Source organism: Dermacentor andersoni, chromosome 8, assembly GCF_023375885.2.
Source record: "Dermacentor andersoni chromosome 8, qqDerAnde1_hic_scaffold, whole genome shotgun sequence".
NCBI classification, from domain to species: domain Eukaryota; kingdom Metazoa; phylum Arthropoda; class Arachnida; order Ixodida; family Ixodidae; genus Dermacentor; species Dermacentor andersoni.
Window position 1 is genome coordinate 141734228 of NC_092821.1, and position 18444 is coordinate 141752671.

General features: G+C 48.4%; 2 protein-coding genes across 2 annotated transcripts; both read right to left on the bottom strand.

Annotated features, from left to right (window-relative positions):
• Positions 1-640: 640 nt before the first annotated feature.
• LOC140212992 (uncharacterized) lies at positions 641-4830 on the bottom strand. Its single transcript, XM_072284134.1, has 3 exons — positions 4683-4830; positions 2902-3029; positions 641-723 (listed from the first exon to the last, which is right to left on the bottom strand). Exons 1-3 carry the CDS (start codon positions 4784-4786, stop codon positions 641-643), a joined length of 315 nt encoding a protein of 104 aa, XP_072140235.1. The 5' UTR covers positions 4787-4830.
• Positions 4831-13965: 9135 nt separating this feature from the next.
• On the bottom strand, positions 13966-17287 carry LOC126526055 (uncharacterized). The gene is made up of 3 exons (XM_050174053.3): positions 17114-17287; positions 15518-15676; positions 13966-14180 (listed from the first exon to the last, which is right to left on the bottom strand). The coding sequence occupies exons 1-3, from the start codon at positions 17285-17287 to the stop codon at positions 14013-14015; spliced, it is 501 nt and encodes a 166-aa protein (XP_050030010.3). The 3' UTR covers positions 13966-14012.
• Between the last annotated feature and the right edge of the window lie 1157 nt (positions 17288-18444).

Genomic DNA, 18444 nt, shown 5'->3' on the forward strand with positions numbered 1-18444 from the left:
TGGTTCGGGGCAAAAAGTGATAGATACTCCATGAGTTTAATCTTTTTTGGCTCTTTAGAATACGATATATAGACACTTTTCAACGACAAATGCTTAACCACATAGGCCAGATCAGACGGCGTCGAAATCTGTGACGTCACGGCGTTTTAGTGGGCGAAGTTGAAGGTATCGTCGCCACCTGTCCCGCGTTGTTTTTTATGGCATACCGATTGTCTCCATAGAGGTAAGACTGGCTTTTTTGGGTGATGTGCGAGGGTAATTTATCAATGCAGCTCAAAAATACTTTTTCTCGTTATAGTGTCCCTTTATGCCCGAATGACGAAGAACAAATTTCTGTCACGCTTGTGACGTGGCCTCCGATAAGTGCGGACGCACAAGGAATTTTGTCAACGTAATAACGTCATGTACACTGTCGCATATACATCGCGTTTGATTCCAGCCTCCTAAGCTGGTAGCCTTGCAGGCCGCGTTTCGCTGCGCTGCGGGCGCCTGGAGTGGCTGGTGACGTCATGTGCAAGCATTTATTTTCAGCGCCATCTGGTGTTATCGGAAGTGAAGGGTATGCGGCAGCACTTGATAACTGTGTCGCGATACATCGTACTCTTGACCTACTGCGATGTATAGAACGATAAGTACGATGCTACTCACCATACTCGCCGCAGGCGTCGTCTGTGCATATCTCCATTTCGGTTTCCGCCGCACGGAGCAGGCCTCCGGATGCGACTGCAAGCGCCCTTTAAATTAGGATGATGATGATGATGGTGCTGATGATGCTGATGATAGCATCAGGTTTAAAGGGGTTACTGAATCAAAAATTCAAACTCGAAATAACTGGTAGAATACATTGCCGCGAGCTCACAGGTACCACCTGTAAAGTACCAATCACAAATGCAGCTTAGAACACATTTCAATTGCAATTTAACGTTCATGCGAGCGGCGAATCGGAAAGTGCAGCACCTACCGATGTAGTCGCCAGCGTAGGCCCTCTTTGTGAACAATGTTACGTCACGAGCTTCGGCAATTGTTTTCGGTGACGTGCGACATCATTGGCTTGTCTCGCCGTTCGGGACGCTGCACCACTATTTGCATCGGGTGTCTTGCACTGACCGCGAACGAAGCGTACGTGGAAAGTTCTTATCGCTTACAGATTAACATGTTACCGGTGCCATATTCGGCAGTAGCATAGAACCCATAGAACTCCTTTCCAGCAACAAAGCTGGTGGCGACGTCTTCCGACGATTTGCGCAACTACAATGCATTCGATTTTTTTTTCGCACCAGCGTTATTGTCTAAGGAAGAACAACACCGGTACGTTAACCTATGATGTTGCTAACAACGCTTAACACCAGCAGTTAGGCAGAATATGTAAGTTGCCGTATTATTATGCAAAAAAGGTGAGGCGTGCAGACAGGACACAAGAAAAGTGGACAACACGAACACCGTGTTGGCTTTTTTCTTCTTCTCTTCTCTTGTATCCTGTCTGCACGCCTCACCTTTTTCGGATAATGAATCCTTACCAACCAGCTCAGCTTTCTGTAGTTCTTGCAGTATTAGTTTTGCGTGCTCTTTGATTAGGCACTGCTTCACCAGATGTCGCTATCAGCGTTGTTGCAGCCGTACATCTCTCCTGTTACCTAGCAAACCGCAAACGGTAAGAAGCTTGCGGTCATGCTAAAGCGTGGCTAAAGCTCTATAATGCCGGGATCATACGGCGTATTAGAATTACGTCCAACGAAGCATTACGGTGGTACCAGCAATGCACAGGTTTCCCACCAAACTAGCAGACAAAACAGGAACACAGATGGCATGGTAGACGATGCACCAGCGGGCGTCACATGTCTGTCTGCTCACCTGATCATCACTGTTTACAAGCTCATACCTCTCACGTCACGGGGCACGAAGTGCTCTTCCAAATCAAGACTGCCACTGATCGTGAGATACGAGCATATCACCAAACAATCGTCGGGCACGCGTGGAGCAAACGAGTTTTCCCTAACATCATTACTAGGTCAATAGGTACTTATTAGGCGCAAAAAAAAAAAAAAGAAAACGTGGGCCCAAATAATATTGTGTCAGTACTCGTTTAAACACGACGGTGGCTCGTGACACATTGCTACATGTTCGTACTTTCCTTTTTTTTTCTTTTGTGTTTTTATCATTGAACGCTTTTATCTATGGCAAGTGCCATCTACAGAGAGGAGGATACCTATCGACGTACACGCGCCTTATTCCATTTCTGCGGAATACTAAATTGCCGGACCGTCACCAGAGTCACTTGGTCCCTGCATCGTCACTCATTCCACCAATCATTATGTCAGTCAATAGCCTGTAATTTGTCAACTAATCTATCAGCCAGCCAAATGAAGCCAGCCACCTTTGGCAAGGCCTGCCCACATGTCTAAAGCTGTTTACCCATGTTTCTTCTCCTTTATTTGTTTGTTTGTTTCTTTCTTTCTTGTCTGTCTCTCATTCAAAATTTGCTTTGAGCTTCCTGTAGCAAATACCTGATGCGCAGTCATTTTCTCGCACTATATTACTTTATTATTTCATATTATTATTCCGGCTTGATCTGGGCATACGTATAAAGCTACTCTAAAGCGAAAGTCACATGGAATTACGGCTGTCTGGAAAAGATTGCACATAAGAAAAAAAAAGCGCCACCAAAGTTTGAATTGCACGAAAAGAGAGACATTTGCTGCACCCACAAGTCGGCCCTGCTCACAATGAATAAAAAAAGGCTTAACCAGTGTGGTTGTCGGCGAACACCATTTACTTACAATACGAAAAAGGCCCCCGTAGGCAAGCTTTGTCTTTAATAAATTTAACTTGTTAGCTTCAGAGATCGGCGCGCTGTTTTCAATGGCTATGCTAAAGCCGCGCGTATTCAGCGCAATGACTCACAGAAGTACTCGACGATGAGGTAAGAGAGGATGCAGTAGCCGGCCACACCGAGGCACGTGGTCAGCATTGCCAGCATCAGGAACACCTCGATGGTCTTGCGGTACGGGTTCAGCTCCAACGCGTAGTCCCTGAGGATAGTGCCGACACAACGCACGGAAACTCTACTTAAGCCAGAACTCCACTGACATCTCCGCGGTGGCTATCCGTTCTGTACGCCAACAGCTGTGGCGTTTAGAAAATGTGAGCACCCTAGTAATCTACAACTGCCCCTATTCGCCCTAAGCAAAACTCACTGGGGACACCACGCAACTGCGTCTATAGTCCGCGTTTCTTTGCGAGGACCTGCTTCTTTTCCCTTACTATACTCTTGCGCTCTGTGTACAGTTGGTTAGTTATAGGTGTTCACCAATCGGCTGTTTTATGACTTACTTCTCAATCTCCGCTGAGAGTCAAGTTGTCTAAGTTGTCTACCATATTGTAATCTTGATGCGTGTGTAGCGAACTCTAAACGAAAATGCCGCCAACGATGGGGCGTTATCACGGCGACCTTCTAGAGTATGTCAGGTCACGCGTCGCTTGCATTGGAGTTCACGCGGAATCTCGAAGACCACGCTTGTGCCTTACGCGTGCTATTTATTCTATCTGTCTGAACCTGAAAGTTCCGTGAATATCATGCGCGCGTATTTTACAGCGATAGCATCTTGACGGCGCTGCATGCAGATATTGCTACTTCGGTCACAGATATCGTTATCACGTTTGTAAGAACGATGTGCTTTGTTAGCTGAGTATATATATAGTCACAGGAAAGAAAAAAAAATCTACTCGATGGTCCCCGCACTAGATTCCATCCCATATAGACGACATTACAGCCACCTTGCCTTTGTCGGCACATACAATTGTCGTTGTGGTTCCATTGACACCACACGGCATACGTCTTTGGCATGCTACGACAAAGTGACGTGGAGACGTCTTTGACGCATTCCAGTCGTGTTTTTAGTTTTACGCCTTAATCTGACGCAGCGACCCGGCGGCAATACTGAGACCGAGCTATAGTTGTATCTCCGTCAGTTCAAAATGTGTTGGGCTGCTAAGCGCGAGGTCGCGGGATCGAATCCCGGCCAGGGCGGTCGCATTTCGATGGGGGCGAAATGCGGAAGCACCCGTGTACTTAGATTTGGGTGCACGTTAAAGAACCCCAGGCAGTCCGAATTTCCTGGAGTCCCCCACTATGGCGTGCCTCGGAATCAGATCATGGCATTGGCACGCAAAACCTTATAATTCAGTTTCAGTTCAAAGCAATAAACATTGCTATAAAATATACTACTATAGGAATTACGGCGCTAATGCCGACTACAGGAGCTGAAAGTATGGCGATTCCGCCGTCGTGCGGAAAAGGTAAACAGTCCACGGATTTGACTACACCTGAAACTTCTGGCTTCTAACAGCTTGGCGAACATACAAGTTGATCGATTTCCACGAACATTGCTTCATATGGGCCACAAATCCGAATGATTATGTATGTAGTGAGAGAGATTTGTTGTTGTTACGTGCTTCGAAAATTATGACAATACCTTGTAGATTAGAAAAAAAGAAAACGAAGCGTAAGAAACAGAGCAACAAGAACGGTTGAACCCCGAAGCGCCAGGATGATAAGCCATCTCATCGTCCTCATGGTATAGCTGAGCGAATGCCGTTTAAGGGTTCCTTTAGCACATTTATATATACGGAAAAAGTGAAGATAACTCGCTAAGAAAGATATCGCCTTTAAAATGCGGGCTCACATCCAGTTTTGTTCTTGGGCAGGAGGCATGCCTTCCATCGGCATCATGTTTGGGTCTTCCTCTCCGGCATCGGGCATGTTCTTCTGACCTGGCGGTTGCTGCATGACGCCTGCGTGGAACAGGAGGCCGACCAGCTTTGGTATTTTGAAAAGCTGAAACCTTTATGGCAGGAATTTACTTTTTTTAATAGATTTCGCTTGCGAGTGTGTAGTGGCACCTTTGTCCCCTAGACGTTCAGGTTGTCTTCACGAAAGTATTTCACTCTTTCTCCTGGCGCGATTTGTGCATGAAATTTCTCAGTGTTTGTGTGCGGGTCAGTTGGCTGTACGTGCTGTTGGTGTGTTCGATAAACGCGAACTGTAGGGTAAATTTGCATCAACTCTTCAAGTAGTATAGCGTGCTAAAAGCGTGACCAATATTTCCAGCTGCCCAATAAAGTGGGCGTCTCTACGCGTGAAATTATCGTACAACGAATGTCAGCGCGTTACAGCGAACGTGGGCAAAAGCTGGAAGGAAATGGAGCACAAATGCGTTTCACCGCGAAAGTTGCAAGCGGATTTCTCGAAACTGGTGTGGTCATTAGCATTCGTTATGTATATATATATATATATATATATATATATATATATATATATATATATATATATATATATATATAGCGCGATGTAATTAGTTTAAAAGGTAATTAGTGAAACGTTGTTAAGCAGTGAACTATTCACTTTAATTTCTCATGCAAGCAATAGTGCCCGTATCAGAGTATATGAAAAATTATGGTAGCGATGAAAAGAAGCACCATGTTTTACTGGTGAGCTGCCTCTGCATTCTTACACGTATTGCTTCCTTCGGCAATAATAATATTTCACTGCAACGTTTCGATGTCTCTTCTAAGATAAGTTACCTTCTACGCTTCCATCTGACCCACAATTCACAGAATCATCTTAACGTAACCGCTGTGCAAGATTAGTGTTCTTCGTAGGCATCATCTAGTTAAGTTATTCTCGATCGTTATTGGGAATGGTGGGCGCCCTAACGCCGGCCAATCGGCATACATTATTGCGTACGATGTTTTGTCAGTGCGACTCCCAGCCTTTGGCAGACATCAGTTTACAGCGTTGCAACCATATCCGCTAAATGATGCGCACTGCGATCGACGGCAGGAGGTCTAGTGAAGTTTCGACGCACAGTGGTGGTTGCCCAAGCGCCCAGAAAGAAGTGTCAATTGTTTTGCGTGCAATGTGATGCAACCAGAAGAGGATGTTGGACTAGGTAGCTTTACTGGCTAGTGAAGTTCCCGTTACCTGAGGGCCCCCTGTCGTGTGTATTACATTCCTTGAATCTTCTGTAGTGTGAAATATGTCTAATCGCGCTAAAACAACCACAAGGGTAGAAAGAAATATTGGAACAATGAAACGAAGACGGGCTCCGAAATATCGGTGGTAACGGTGGCAATTTGGTGTGTGCGAGTTACATGACGCCAAAATAATGGGACGCAGCACGCAGCCTCCATTAAAGGCCAACTGCAACGAAATTTCGGACCGCGTAAAAAGAAGATAACATAAATGTAAAGGAGACTGCGTGCGAAATCGGAAATAGCGTCACGAAAAGCTAACAAAAATAGTCGTTTTCGAAACTGAAACTGAAACTAAACACACACACACACACACACACACACACACACACACACACACACACACACACACACACACACACACACACACACACACACACACACACACACACACACACACACACACGCACACGCACACGCACACGCACACGCACACACACACACACACACACACACACACACACACACACACACACACACACACACACACACACACACACACACACACACACACACACACACACACACACACACACACACACACACACACACACACACACACACACACACACACACACTGATGGCCGAAAGGGACGCATGGCCTAGCGCGCAGTTCCTCGGTATGACCTCCGAAATCTCAACGACGCAACCGTGCCATCTCGGAGGCCACGCTTCTGCGTAGCGTAGATATCGTGGCAGCCGCAAGGTACCGCGATGAGCCCTGTCGCCGCCGAGACGGTCGAACTACCGCGAGGTCCGATTGGTCCTTGTGGTCCTCCACGCGTGGCGGCGCAAGCCAGCCCGGCGCCCCCAGATGTCCCCGGCGCAATGCAACATTTAGGACGCGGTGCGCTGCCACCTACGTCATAGCGATCGACACCACCAGGTGGACGCGTCGCCTGCATGGTCGTTGTTTAAAGGCTGCTAACACACACAAAAGGCTATACGATTACCCGTTCTGTGGCTTTGCCAAGATTGGTTCGTTAGTGTTTGCTACTCGTTTGAAAACACGTTTCTCGTCTCGGAGGTCACGTGCGGGTTTCTCGGCAGCGCCACTAGATGTCACGGCGCGCCCAGAAAGGTGCAAGAGGAATGTTGCCGCATGACGCTTTTCTGTAGGCTTTCGCCTGCACCGGCGAGCCACGCATTTCGGAGGCCAAGCGCAGGCTTCGCGGTGGCGGCGCCAGATGGCGCCGAGTCTCCTTAAGGTATCGTGAAAGAGGAGTCCAGCTGCAGCCCACGCCTCATGCATAACACGTTTCGATGACGGCAATACGTTGTGTCGCTGTATCGATTCAATGCTAAACGCATGGCCGCCGACAGTCATCGTGAGGTGGGGTTCTGCCGATCTTTAAGTACAACGGTCAACAATCTAAACAACAGCGATTCTGAAACAACTCTGATGCGCTGCTTAGTTTACAGGTACACCTGCAATTGTAACAATGACTTAAATCCGAAACATACGCCGGGACAACTCCACGATTCGAAACAAGCTATAGAGCGATTACACACCACACTTCCATTTGATTAGGCGTAAAAAGGAGTTCTTTGCTTCTCGTTGCTCTTCCGCGTTCCAATTTTCGAGCTATATGTGCAAGAACACCCCAGTGACAGCTGCGTTTTGTGAGGTAAGCATTTGATATAATGGAAAGAGGAAACTGAGCGAAGCGCAGGGTTCTTACAAGATGGTTTATCACTGCAGGCAGTGTTGAATCTAGGAGCTATCTTCCGCGCTAGCGTGGCCAGCCTAAATCGCAGGCAGACAGCTGGGAACGAGCGGCGGTACTTGGGAAGCACATGCTCACCTTAGCTGGTCGCAGAGCGCGTCCTCCGGCGGTACCCCGAATGACGACGAAGACGCCTATGCCGAGCAGTGGACGTCGCCCCTGGTGCAGTATTTGACCTGTGTGGACGGCAACACGCTGGGCAATCGGGGCGATGATCGCCAGCGGCGGCCAAGAGGTATACCGGGGCGAGGATCGAACACACGCGCGCGTTCGTATTTTGACGACGACGACGACGACGACGACGATGATGATGATGATGATCCTGCAATACATGGCCTGGTGGTGTCCAAAACCCGACGTCTATACGATGCGTTTCCGGCTCCCAAAATTGCTTCTGCCGCATTCAACGAGCAAAAGCAATGGCTTCAAAGACTGCATTTGAAATGAAGAGGACGTCAACCTATGGGACGTGCATTTGGACGCCACCTATGCGGGATGGGCCAAACTTGGGTAGTTGCACGCTTAGTTAAATTGAATAAGAATATAAAAATCTGGCGTGACCCATCATACGATGAATGTCGACGTTAATGCGATCCGCAGTGAAGCGAAAGAGAGAGAGAGAGATAATTTTTAATGGCAGAAAGGTAGAGAGGTTGGCCTGAGTAAAGTGCTTCTAGCCTGTTACTCCACGCTGGGGAAGGGATCGGGGGGAATAACAGAGACAGGATGTGAAGAGGAAGGGGAGTGGTGGTGCGGTGAAGGTGACGATGAGGGCTGCACAGCATACCGATCCTGTACAACCCGTACGCGCACACTCCACAGCACAACACAGTCATCTTCGCGGACAGAGGTAGTGGTTACTGCAGTGTAGATAGGGGACAGTCTATAGCTTTCATCACTGTTGCAGGGATATTAAAGCGAGCATGGTTCGAGTCGCAGGGGGTCCAGCAGTTGGGCCGAGTGGCCAGCTTTCGGTGGCACGGCCTGTGAACGAGCACCTACTCGAGTTTGGCTGGAGGAAGCGCTAAGGGCGTCTGGCAACACGTGACATGTGACTTCGGAGTACGTCACATGTGACGTCGGAATATGTTGCATTGCCGCAGGAGCCACCTCGGTGGCATTGTTGCTGCTGGCAGTGATGCAGTCCGGAATGCAATGCTAAAATTTGGTTTTCCGTCCTCTCCCCCATGTTTGATTTGGTTGACGTGGCAGAAAAGCGTCTGGCGAGAAGCACGGAAGGAGTAAGAAATTGCTATTTGTTGATAACATTACTATAGGCGTGCATTATTGACATGTAAACACTGCCATTACTATAACATTCCTCTCATTTCCCTTCTTGGGTTTTTGAGGGATTTATAATAGAAGAAGAATAAAAATTATAGTTCCAACCCTATGCAAAAATTGCGCATGCCTCATGTCCCCTGTATCCATAGCCCTATATGATGGCCCCGCCTCGTGTGACTTAGCGGCTGCGGTGCTGCGCTGATAAGGTGGCGGGATCAAATCCTTGCCGCGGCGGTGGCATTTCAATGGGGGCCGAATTGCAAAAAAATTTCAGTTTCGCCTGAAAGGCGAAGCACTGATTTCCATAGCAAATTAGTAGATAGCTAAGTAAGGATAGCAGTTTTATTGGCCCTATAAACTTTTAAACATTTACTTGCTAACTAAACTAACAGCGATAGATCGCTGGAATCGATGTACCGATTCCGATAAAACTACCTTCTGGTGAACCTGCGGAATTGGAGCTATAGGGACCTACAGCTTGTCCACGGTAACGCGCGATCATCTACACACTTGGCTCGCTCGTTTGGTTCAGTATTTTACAGCGAAACTGTTGAGCTTCTCGATGGCCGGCATTTTTCGTGCCCGTCCATGGACAAAAATTAGCGACATCAGCAATGGCTCATCCCCCTCGTAAGGCAGAGGCTACAAGCGCTCAGCAAAGGGAAGCGAACAGTACATACAACGTTTGGAATCACGCATACAACGTACGGAACAGCGTGCGTTTCAATAAAGAACAAGCGCAAAACAAGCATCTATCACTATAAGCAATGGCTCATACCCGCGTAAGCTAGCAAAAATGCAATGGGTCATTGGAGATCGCAGGGACAGGCCTTCGTCTTGCAGTGGACATAAAAGAGGCTGCTGCTGCTGCTGCTGCTGATGATGATGATGATACAACGTACAGAAGAGCGTGTGTTCTGTACGTACGAACAGCGAGCCAGCTACAGAGCTTCGCTCCCTATTAGATAATGCCCACATGCACCGCACCAACGTGGTCGCTAGTGACAGCCGGTGCGCGCTGTATTGAAGACAGTGGCAGAGCACGTGTTCGATGGTCTCCACGACAGGCCACTTTCAGAACAGTCAGTTTTGGAATGCCGACGTGAACTGTCGTCGCAACAAAAGTCGGTCAAGGCTTTGTTGACTTTTCTACGTGACAGTGGCCTATTAGAAAGACTATAATGACCCCATTTCATCCCTTTTCATATTTTTTTCTCACGCTTTTATTTTTGTCACGCTCTTCTTTCCGTCTTTACTTCCCCTTTCCCTTCCCCTAGTGCAGGGTAGCAAACCGGAGGTTTTTAGTCTGGTTAACCTCCCTGCCTTTCTCTCTTTTGCATCTCTCTCTCTCTCTGCACTGCACCGTATCCTGGGTGCACATGGGAACGTTAACTTTTATGCAGAATCCTATAGGATCATGTAGGAAGGAACGAATAAATGCTGGAGGAGGCAGCAGTGGGGGACTCCGGATTAATTCAGACCACCAGGAGATCTTTGCTGTGCCTCCAATGCGCGGGGCACAGGCGTTTTATTGATTACGTGGGCACTACAGGCGCATTTCTGCCATTACCGTCGGCGTCGCCGTGAGGTTCCGTATAAAGTCCAAGGGCGATAAAATCGTCGCCGCGCGCCGCATGCTGTATGCGCAAGTGAAAGCTTGCTAGGGTGAGTCGGCGCACGCAGCTCAATCTCGCGTGCACCAGTGAGGAAGGCGGGGAGGAAGCGCGCCCTCTTTTGTCGCGCGCCAGGCAAGGGAGTGAGGCGAGAGAGATCGGGGCTAAAGCCCCTTGGGGGCGGGGGGCGGCGTTCTTCTCCGGCTGCTGCTGCTCACGGCGCGACTGAGTGGGCGCCGTATCTTGAAAGCGATCTGCGACCTGACCCAAGTGCGCGCCCGCGCGGGCTTATTCTTCAAAGCGATCTGCAATGTGGACCAAGTACGCGGAGTGCTGGTAGCTTCGTATGCGCTGTGCTTTCGACATTTAATTCGCGTTGCAGCGAGACATGCACGAAGGTCAATTTTATCGCTGCTGCTGCCGCGATTTCAGCATTTCTACAGAGTTTCCGCGGTCATCGAGCGAGATGTGTTCATGTTTAGCTGTGCGCGCGTGACACCATGATTGTTAGGTTAGTTAGCAAGTGAATGCTTACAAGTTTATAGGGCTAATAAAACTGCTATCCTTACTTAGCTATCTACTAATTTGTTATCGAAATCAGTGCTTCGCCTTTCAGGCGAAGCCTTTTTTTGCAATTCGGCCGCCATTGAAATGCCACCGCAGCGGTAAGGGTTTGATCCCGCCACTTTTATCAGCGTAGCACTGCAGCCGCTAAGTCACCGAGGCGGGGGCATCATATAGGGCTATAGATACAGGAGACATGAGACATACGCAATTTCTCTATAGGGTTGGAACTCTAATTTTCATGATCCTTCTATTGTATATCCCTCAAAAACCCAAGAGGGGAAATGAGCGGAATGCAATAATAATGGCAATGTTTACATGTTAATAATACACGACTATAGTAATGTTATTGACAAATAGCAATCTCTCACTCCATCCGTGCTTCTCGGCCGACGCTTTTCTGCCACGTCAACCAAATCAAACATGGGGAAGAGGACGGAAAACCAAAATTTAGCATTGCATTGCAGACTGCATCACTGCCAGCAGCAACAATGCCACCGAGGTGGCTCCTGCGGCAATGTGACATATTCCGACGTCACATGTGACGTACTGCGACGTCACATGTCACGTGTTGCCCGATGCCCTGAGTGCCTCCTCCAGCCAAACTCGTAGGTGCTCGTTCACAGGTCGTCCCACTGAAAGCTCGGGCCACTCGGCCCAACTGCTGGACCACCTGCGACTCGAACCACGCTCGCTTTAATCTCCCTGGTGGTGGTTGACGCGTATTTATCAGTATTTATCAGTATTTATCACTATTTATCAGTATTTATCAACCGAAAGTCGCGTTTGGTTCATCATAGTTCCAGCCGAGCTGTTAGCTCAGTTTTAAGCAGTATTCTGACCTCTTTATTGTCCTCTCCTTTCCTCGCTTGGTAGCAAACCAGAGACCTTCTTGGTTGATCCTTTCTATGGAAGCCGAGGAAGCTGTTCTGAAGAAGCGCTATTTCTCATTTTCGAGAAAGCTGAGTGTGTTTACTGCATACCTTCGTGTTATCGTCTGGTTAATGCCCAATATCCCTCTTTCAGTATCGTTTCTTCAGGAGGAACTGCACGGGGCCATGCCACCTCTCCTAAACCTGACGTTGTCCTCACGTGATAACTTTTCTAGCAGTTTTTAGTTTCCTGGGAGCAGGTGACATTGCACGACGAAAGTTTACTTGCCGAATTCCTTGGCTTATCGAACACTTAAACAATGTCGCAAGCGACGTCCTGGACTGCAGATGCCAATAAACCAGCCGAACCCAACGAACACCTGTTTTTATGTGTATTTTATACGCTTATATGTTTTCTTGCGAGTCTTATCTGTTAACATCGCTCATTGAATAAAATACACATTGACAATTGCGTAATGTTTGCTTGAAGCTCTGTAGCCATAATGATTATTATCGTCATTAATGTTCACCGTAGAACCAAGGGCAACCTTTAGTTACCACAGCATAGCGCCAGCTGACACAGTCATGCCTGCAAATATTCTAAGCTGATCAAACTACCCAGTTATCGGTCATCTTCCACTACAACTCCCTTTTCTTGGAACCCATTCTGTAATTCCACTAAACGGCCTGTAAGTTGTCTAACGCAGTACACGACTTTCCCGAGACCATTTCTTTCTGTCACTCTTTGGGAAGAAGTTAAGAATCGCTATACGAGCAATGGAACTTAAAATAACAAGCGTATACCGTTAAAACGCAGCGGCGTGTGTTAGAGAGCAAACGCAAACGAGAGTAGCCGATATTGTCTGCAATCGGCTACGTCCCGAAAGTTCGCTTCGAAATTCGGCTTCGAATCTGAACCGCCAAGGTGGCGCAATGAGCAGCCATGGTGCCAGAGACGTTCACCTGGAATATAACACACAGTACACCGGACATTGCAGCCAAGCGTGGCAGAGGGGACGAGAGAGGGAAGCAAAGGGAATGAAGGTGGCATGTTAGGGCGCTTAATCCGACATATGCGTCCAATCGTCTAGTCTGTAAGGGTTTATGTGAACTGGAGACAAACAATAGGCAAGAGAACACAGCATGAGTTCACAGCATAAGGGTTAGATGTGCCAATGCCACTTGAAAATTGGACGGGTATTAAGAGTATACGTTTGGTTCAGCTGCCGCAGGACAACCATAGATTGGAGATCCCACGGTGAGGGAACCTGTCCTGCGCAGAGATGATGAGAAGATGTATACTAGCCTTCTCGACCTCCTGAAGGATTGTCGCCTTTACAGGCTTACGGCACTCCATGTACTTAGCATGCGCTGTACAGTTTTTGGCGCCGCAGCCGAGAATGCTCGTCACAAGCACCGTGGGATTCGCTTCACGACAAACTGATATAGCGTTCAACAATCGCAAAGTATAGAAAGAACCACAGCAGGGTGCGCATCGACGCCATCAAAAGGCAAACGCTGAGCAAGCTATCCGTTAACACGTTAACGCGTGGGCAGCACACTTGAAAGCAGAGTCGCACGACTAAGCGAACATTGGGGACGAGCGAACTAAACGACCATTCACGAATGTGTCGCGATGAGCAACTGTGGATTAGGAAAAGCGCCTCGTCACTGTCTACAGGGTGGCATACAGCACCTCATAGCTGTTTAGGCATACGTCGTTTGTGCCGTCGCGTGGCGTTCTTGAGGGTGCGTCGTGGCGAGGTTATGTCAATAAGAGCTTGCCGCATATCAATAACGACGTTTAACTATGGTCAGCCGTTTATGCAACCTCAACGTCGATGGCGAAGCAACAAGGTGGAGTAGAGCGGATCTCGGCTGCCCCCCCCCCCCCCCCTTTTTTTTTTTGCCGGAGCGGGGTCCTATATGGTGGTGCTATTCAGGACATCCACGACGGCCTGGAACATGGCGTACGGCTTCCATTGGTACGTTTCGCCCCTCACAGTGAAGTTGGCGCCCAGGCCGTCTTCGCCCAAGTCGTCGAAGACGACGCAGCGGTCGTCGGGGTACGCCTTCAGCATCTGCTCGACCTGCGAAAGAGTGGCCCCACCGAGGTTCGGGCGATTCTGTCTGACAACGCGGGCAAGGCAGTGGAAGTCCTACAGGAGGGCCCGTTGAATCGGGCACGTCGATGGCTACCCGTTGCAAGAATTAAGGGCGCTAACGGAAGCCGCGGCTTTTGACAGATCGCGATACTGACCGCGTCGGGAGAGTAAGAAGCGATTCACGCAGTAACGTCACTAGCGAGGGAGGGGAGGGGGGGAGATTGTTGGACTGCCCCGGATGCAGCTGTTAGGGGGGTGCAGATGGGCAGTGAAAGAGGGGTGGGGGGGGGGTTGAATTGGCAAATAATTACGCGTCAAAGAACCGAAGAGGCGCACGGTCATGGCACGATGCGCTGACTACAGCAAACAAAAAAAGATTGAAAATTTGTAGGGAGGTCACCCTAAGCAAACGTTAAGGTAAATGAAATATACATAAGAAACGTCGCCCCTGTGAGGCACATACAATATTGTATTACGGATACATCCGCGCACTGCTAGTTGTAACTGCTGTGGAAATACTTCCCCGCCGGTGCAGACGGTGCTAGAGGATAGCGGGAGATAAGCGTAAGTCTGTGCTTTAAGTTAAGCTGCTTTTTAACAACATTCGTTCTACCGAGAGTGTGCTAAACTTCACTTAAATATGTAACAATCCCTGACGCCATGGCGCGTTTAGTATGGGGAAGTACTAGGTGATGTCGCCACCCGTCTATATTCCATTATTCAGTGTAGCACACAACAACACAATGGACAGGCTACAACACTACAGCACGGACTATGTGATGCAACAGTTGTGCACGAAGCACCAAATACCACCAATATATTACGTTTCATACTTAGCAGTCAACGTCGCGGAATGAAGATACGCAAGCGTAGTGCTCTCATAGAAGTTTTAACTCATCGGCGACGCCTTACATGGAATAACTACTTCAGTTACAGCTGTAAACTGAAGACGTAAAATTATATTGAGCCCGAAGAAATCTGCACCATCCGCGAGGAAGATACTTTGGTCTTCTTGAAAGTTAGCTCACCTTCGATCCTCTCTGTGACAAAATGGCGCCACGCGTTTGCAACGCCGTGCTTCTTGTTTGTCGTCTGGTACGCCTACAGTGATCTAAACTGCGGTGTCGATAGCGTAGTTTTCATGCTACACTACGGCTATAAAATATGGCTCCGTACAGGTGAGCGAAGCGACACTGTTATTACACTATAAAAAAAAAAAAGGCGACTTCCTACACTAGCTACACTCGTGTAAGTCAGTGTAAGTAAAAAAAAAATAGCCATATTTTGTAGAGTAGCACAAACACACAGTGACGTACGCGTACCTTGTATTTGAGTGTCTCGGCCATGTCGTACGCGAAGAAGCTGAGAAGCTTCTGGCCGGGTGCCGGGTGGCGCCAGTAATGCGTATGCGTGACGTTGTCGTAGTGGTAGACCATGTTCTTCTTCTCCACCGGCAACTTGTTGCCGACGGGGGCGACGAACTGCACATGCGCGGGTAAATACGAAGGGGCCATGGCCACGCATCACGCTGTGCGTACAGGCATCCCCGCGCCGATTAAGTCCTGGAAGGCTAACCCTGTCTTTAGTAAGGTTAATTTCAACTCCATATATACATAGAGGTAACTCTGGCGGCGCAAGCTTTCTACAAAAAAAAAAATAACTACTGGACGTAACTCTGGTGTTACGATCATTAAGCTGCGACTGAGACAATGTTTAGTACTCAGATTTGTCTAATCTTCGTTCTTGCGGCGTTCTTTATGCCGCTTTTGCTTTTTTTTTATACATTGCAAAGTAATTAATACCTGCGCCCGTTGCGAATCGTTGCACTTATAAGGCAACATTTTGTTGGAAACGATCAATTTGCAAAATAACGAACAGGTTTGAAGCTTGAAAAGACAATGTTTAGGAGAAAAAGAAAAGAGAATCAGCGCGCCTTCCATCATTGCAACGCTGGCTGTCCGTACTTGCACGGAGCTCCCGCACACAATAACGCTAGAGTTTCCCCTCGAAAATTTTCTATAGAATTCTATTAGCGTTAACGTCTACGGGAGTGGCAACTATACGGTGGGTCAGCCCACGCGGGAACGATGAAAAGCATGCGGACCTGATCTTCGAGCTCGGGGTTGCAGACGTGGTTGCGACGTCATTTATCATGCTTTACTTTTCAAAACTTCAACGTACTCACTGTTATGTAAACACAGCAAAGCAGTCGGTCTCGGCGCACACGCGTAATCATTCATATTTACGCCGTTTATAACGCGACAGGTTACTGAAAGTTGCCAATTTGGAAAAGTCCCAACGTCGCTCTGACCAGCCAGAATGCTGAGGCTCCGGGGTGAAACAACGGCACCTCTCCTCTTCTCCCCAGACACAGCTAAATTCTGAACTCGGGGACTTAAAAGTCTATAGCGACATTCATAGATGGCCCTGCGATTACCCAGAATTTCATTTTCAACGTTCTCTGACCGCACGGCAACACGGAATGTCGATCAAGGAAACAGGGTTACCGTGTTTCTAGAAACCCATTTTCCCATTTTCCGTGTACACGCACTATGCGGAAAACAACACCCTCGAGGATGGATTGGATGTCGTGTGTTGTGGTTACTGCAATATTAGCTGTTTCTGTCTGCACTGCGCCACCAGGTGGCTACACCATGCAGACCGCTCACGTATACGCCTCCGCCCCAACGCCCCGCCCAGTCCGCCTGCGTTTTACTGGAATACCGGACAAGCTAAAGAATCTCTCTATTATGAGAGGTATTTAGAATAGACAGCGACGAAATATTGCACTCGTGACAATTACAGGGCCAGCGTGTTTGTAGCTGTTGTTCCACAGCCGAGATCCACTTGGCATGCAGCACCGCCTGCTTTTTTTACCGGAATACCGTACAAGCTAAACCTCTCTAATGCTGCCATACCCGCCTCCGGCTGTAGCGTTGCACGTCTTCGTCGGAGCGGACTTCGTGAATGAAGTCGATGCCGTCGACGCTGGTGTACGCGTAGTTGATCGAGGTGGTGACCGAGAAGCAGAGCCTCGACCTGTTGAGCACGTTCTTCCAGTGCGGGAATTCGCCCAGGGTGTCCAGCTGCATGCAGCGCGAGCATCAAGCAGTCACGAGCATTTATAGTCGCGGTGAAGTCACCACTGGCGTGACCCCGGCGGTTCAAGTTCAGTTTATTTGGTATGATTACAACGCGGGTATGCCCGGGCGAAAAGGGGAAATATATTTGAAACTTGAGGGCGCCCGAGTATACCCACGTGCACGGCCCACGACAACGATTACATCAAAAAATGCGACAGACAGCCAGCCAAATTTTTTTAATATTCCAAAGCAACCTCACTTCTTAGTACATGTATACACCCGTGAGCAAAAGTGTAGGGACTACAAGGTAGCCGAAGAAACTGGATTTCTTCGAAGTTAACACGCATAACCGGAAACTGACGATTGCACTGGAAAATTTGCAATGCCAATTTTGAATTGGAGTCTTTCTTTTCAAGCTGCATTCACAGACAGAGGAGAAAAATAGTTTTATCGCGCAATCCCTGGTCCGTATACTTTTGCTCACGAGCGTACAAGACAGAAAGAACAACTCGACAGCAAAGCACAAAAGATCTTGCAGAAATACACAGTAATGACCAAAAACATGTAATTACGTCGAGAAATGTTCGTGAATATTGCGTGTGCTGCATTTTCAGCCCAAATGCATTCGGAAATAAGTTTGCTTAATAACATGCAGTTCAAGTGCACGACGTAACTTCTGCGACGAGACAAAAACGGAACGCACCAGAATGACGCTTCAGTGGCCGCAGACGGATGACCGTTGACAGGTTGATGCTGCTGCAGAATAGGCACGTGCGAATGACACCGCGTTCGGGCGAGGGTAAGAGCACACGCTCTACATAGTCTCTGTGAGGCCAAGTACGCAGTAATGAAACGGGATAAATTATAGCCAACCCTATACCCCTGTCCGACGAGTCACACTCCGCTGCCCTGGCAGTTCATCCCTCGACAAGCTTCAGACATCGCCTTCGCCCTCGTGACGTCACTGGGTCAGCGTCTGACCAGAACCACCTAGACTAGGTGGTTCTGGTCGGACTAGGTAAACTACGTAGTCTAGGCGGTTCTGGTCAGACCGTGCGTGCGTTCGCACGAACGGATGTTTGCTTTTTTTTCGGCTTAAAATTGCGAACGGCCGGTGTAGCGCATAAACATAAGAGAGCTTTAGTTTAGGGGCCGCAAGCGGCTTG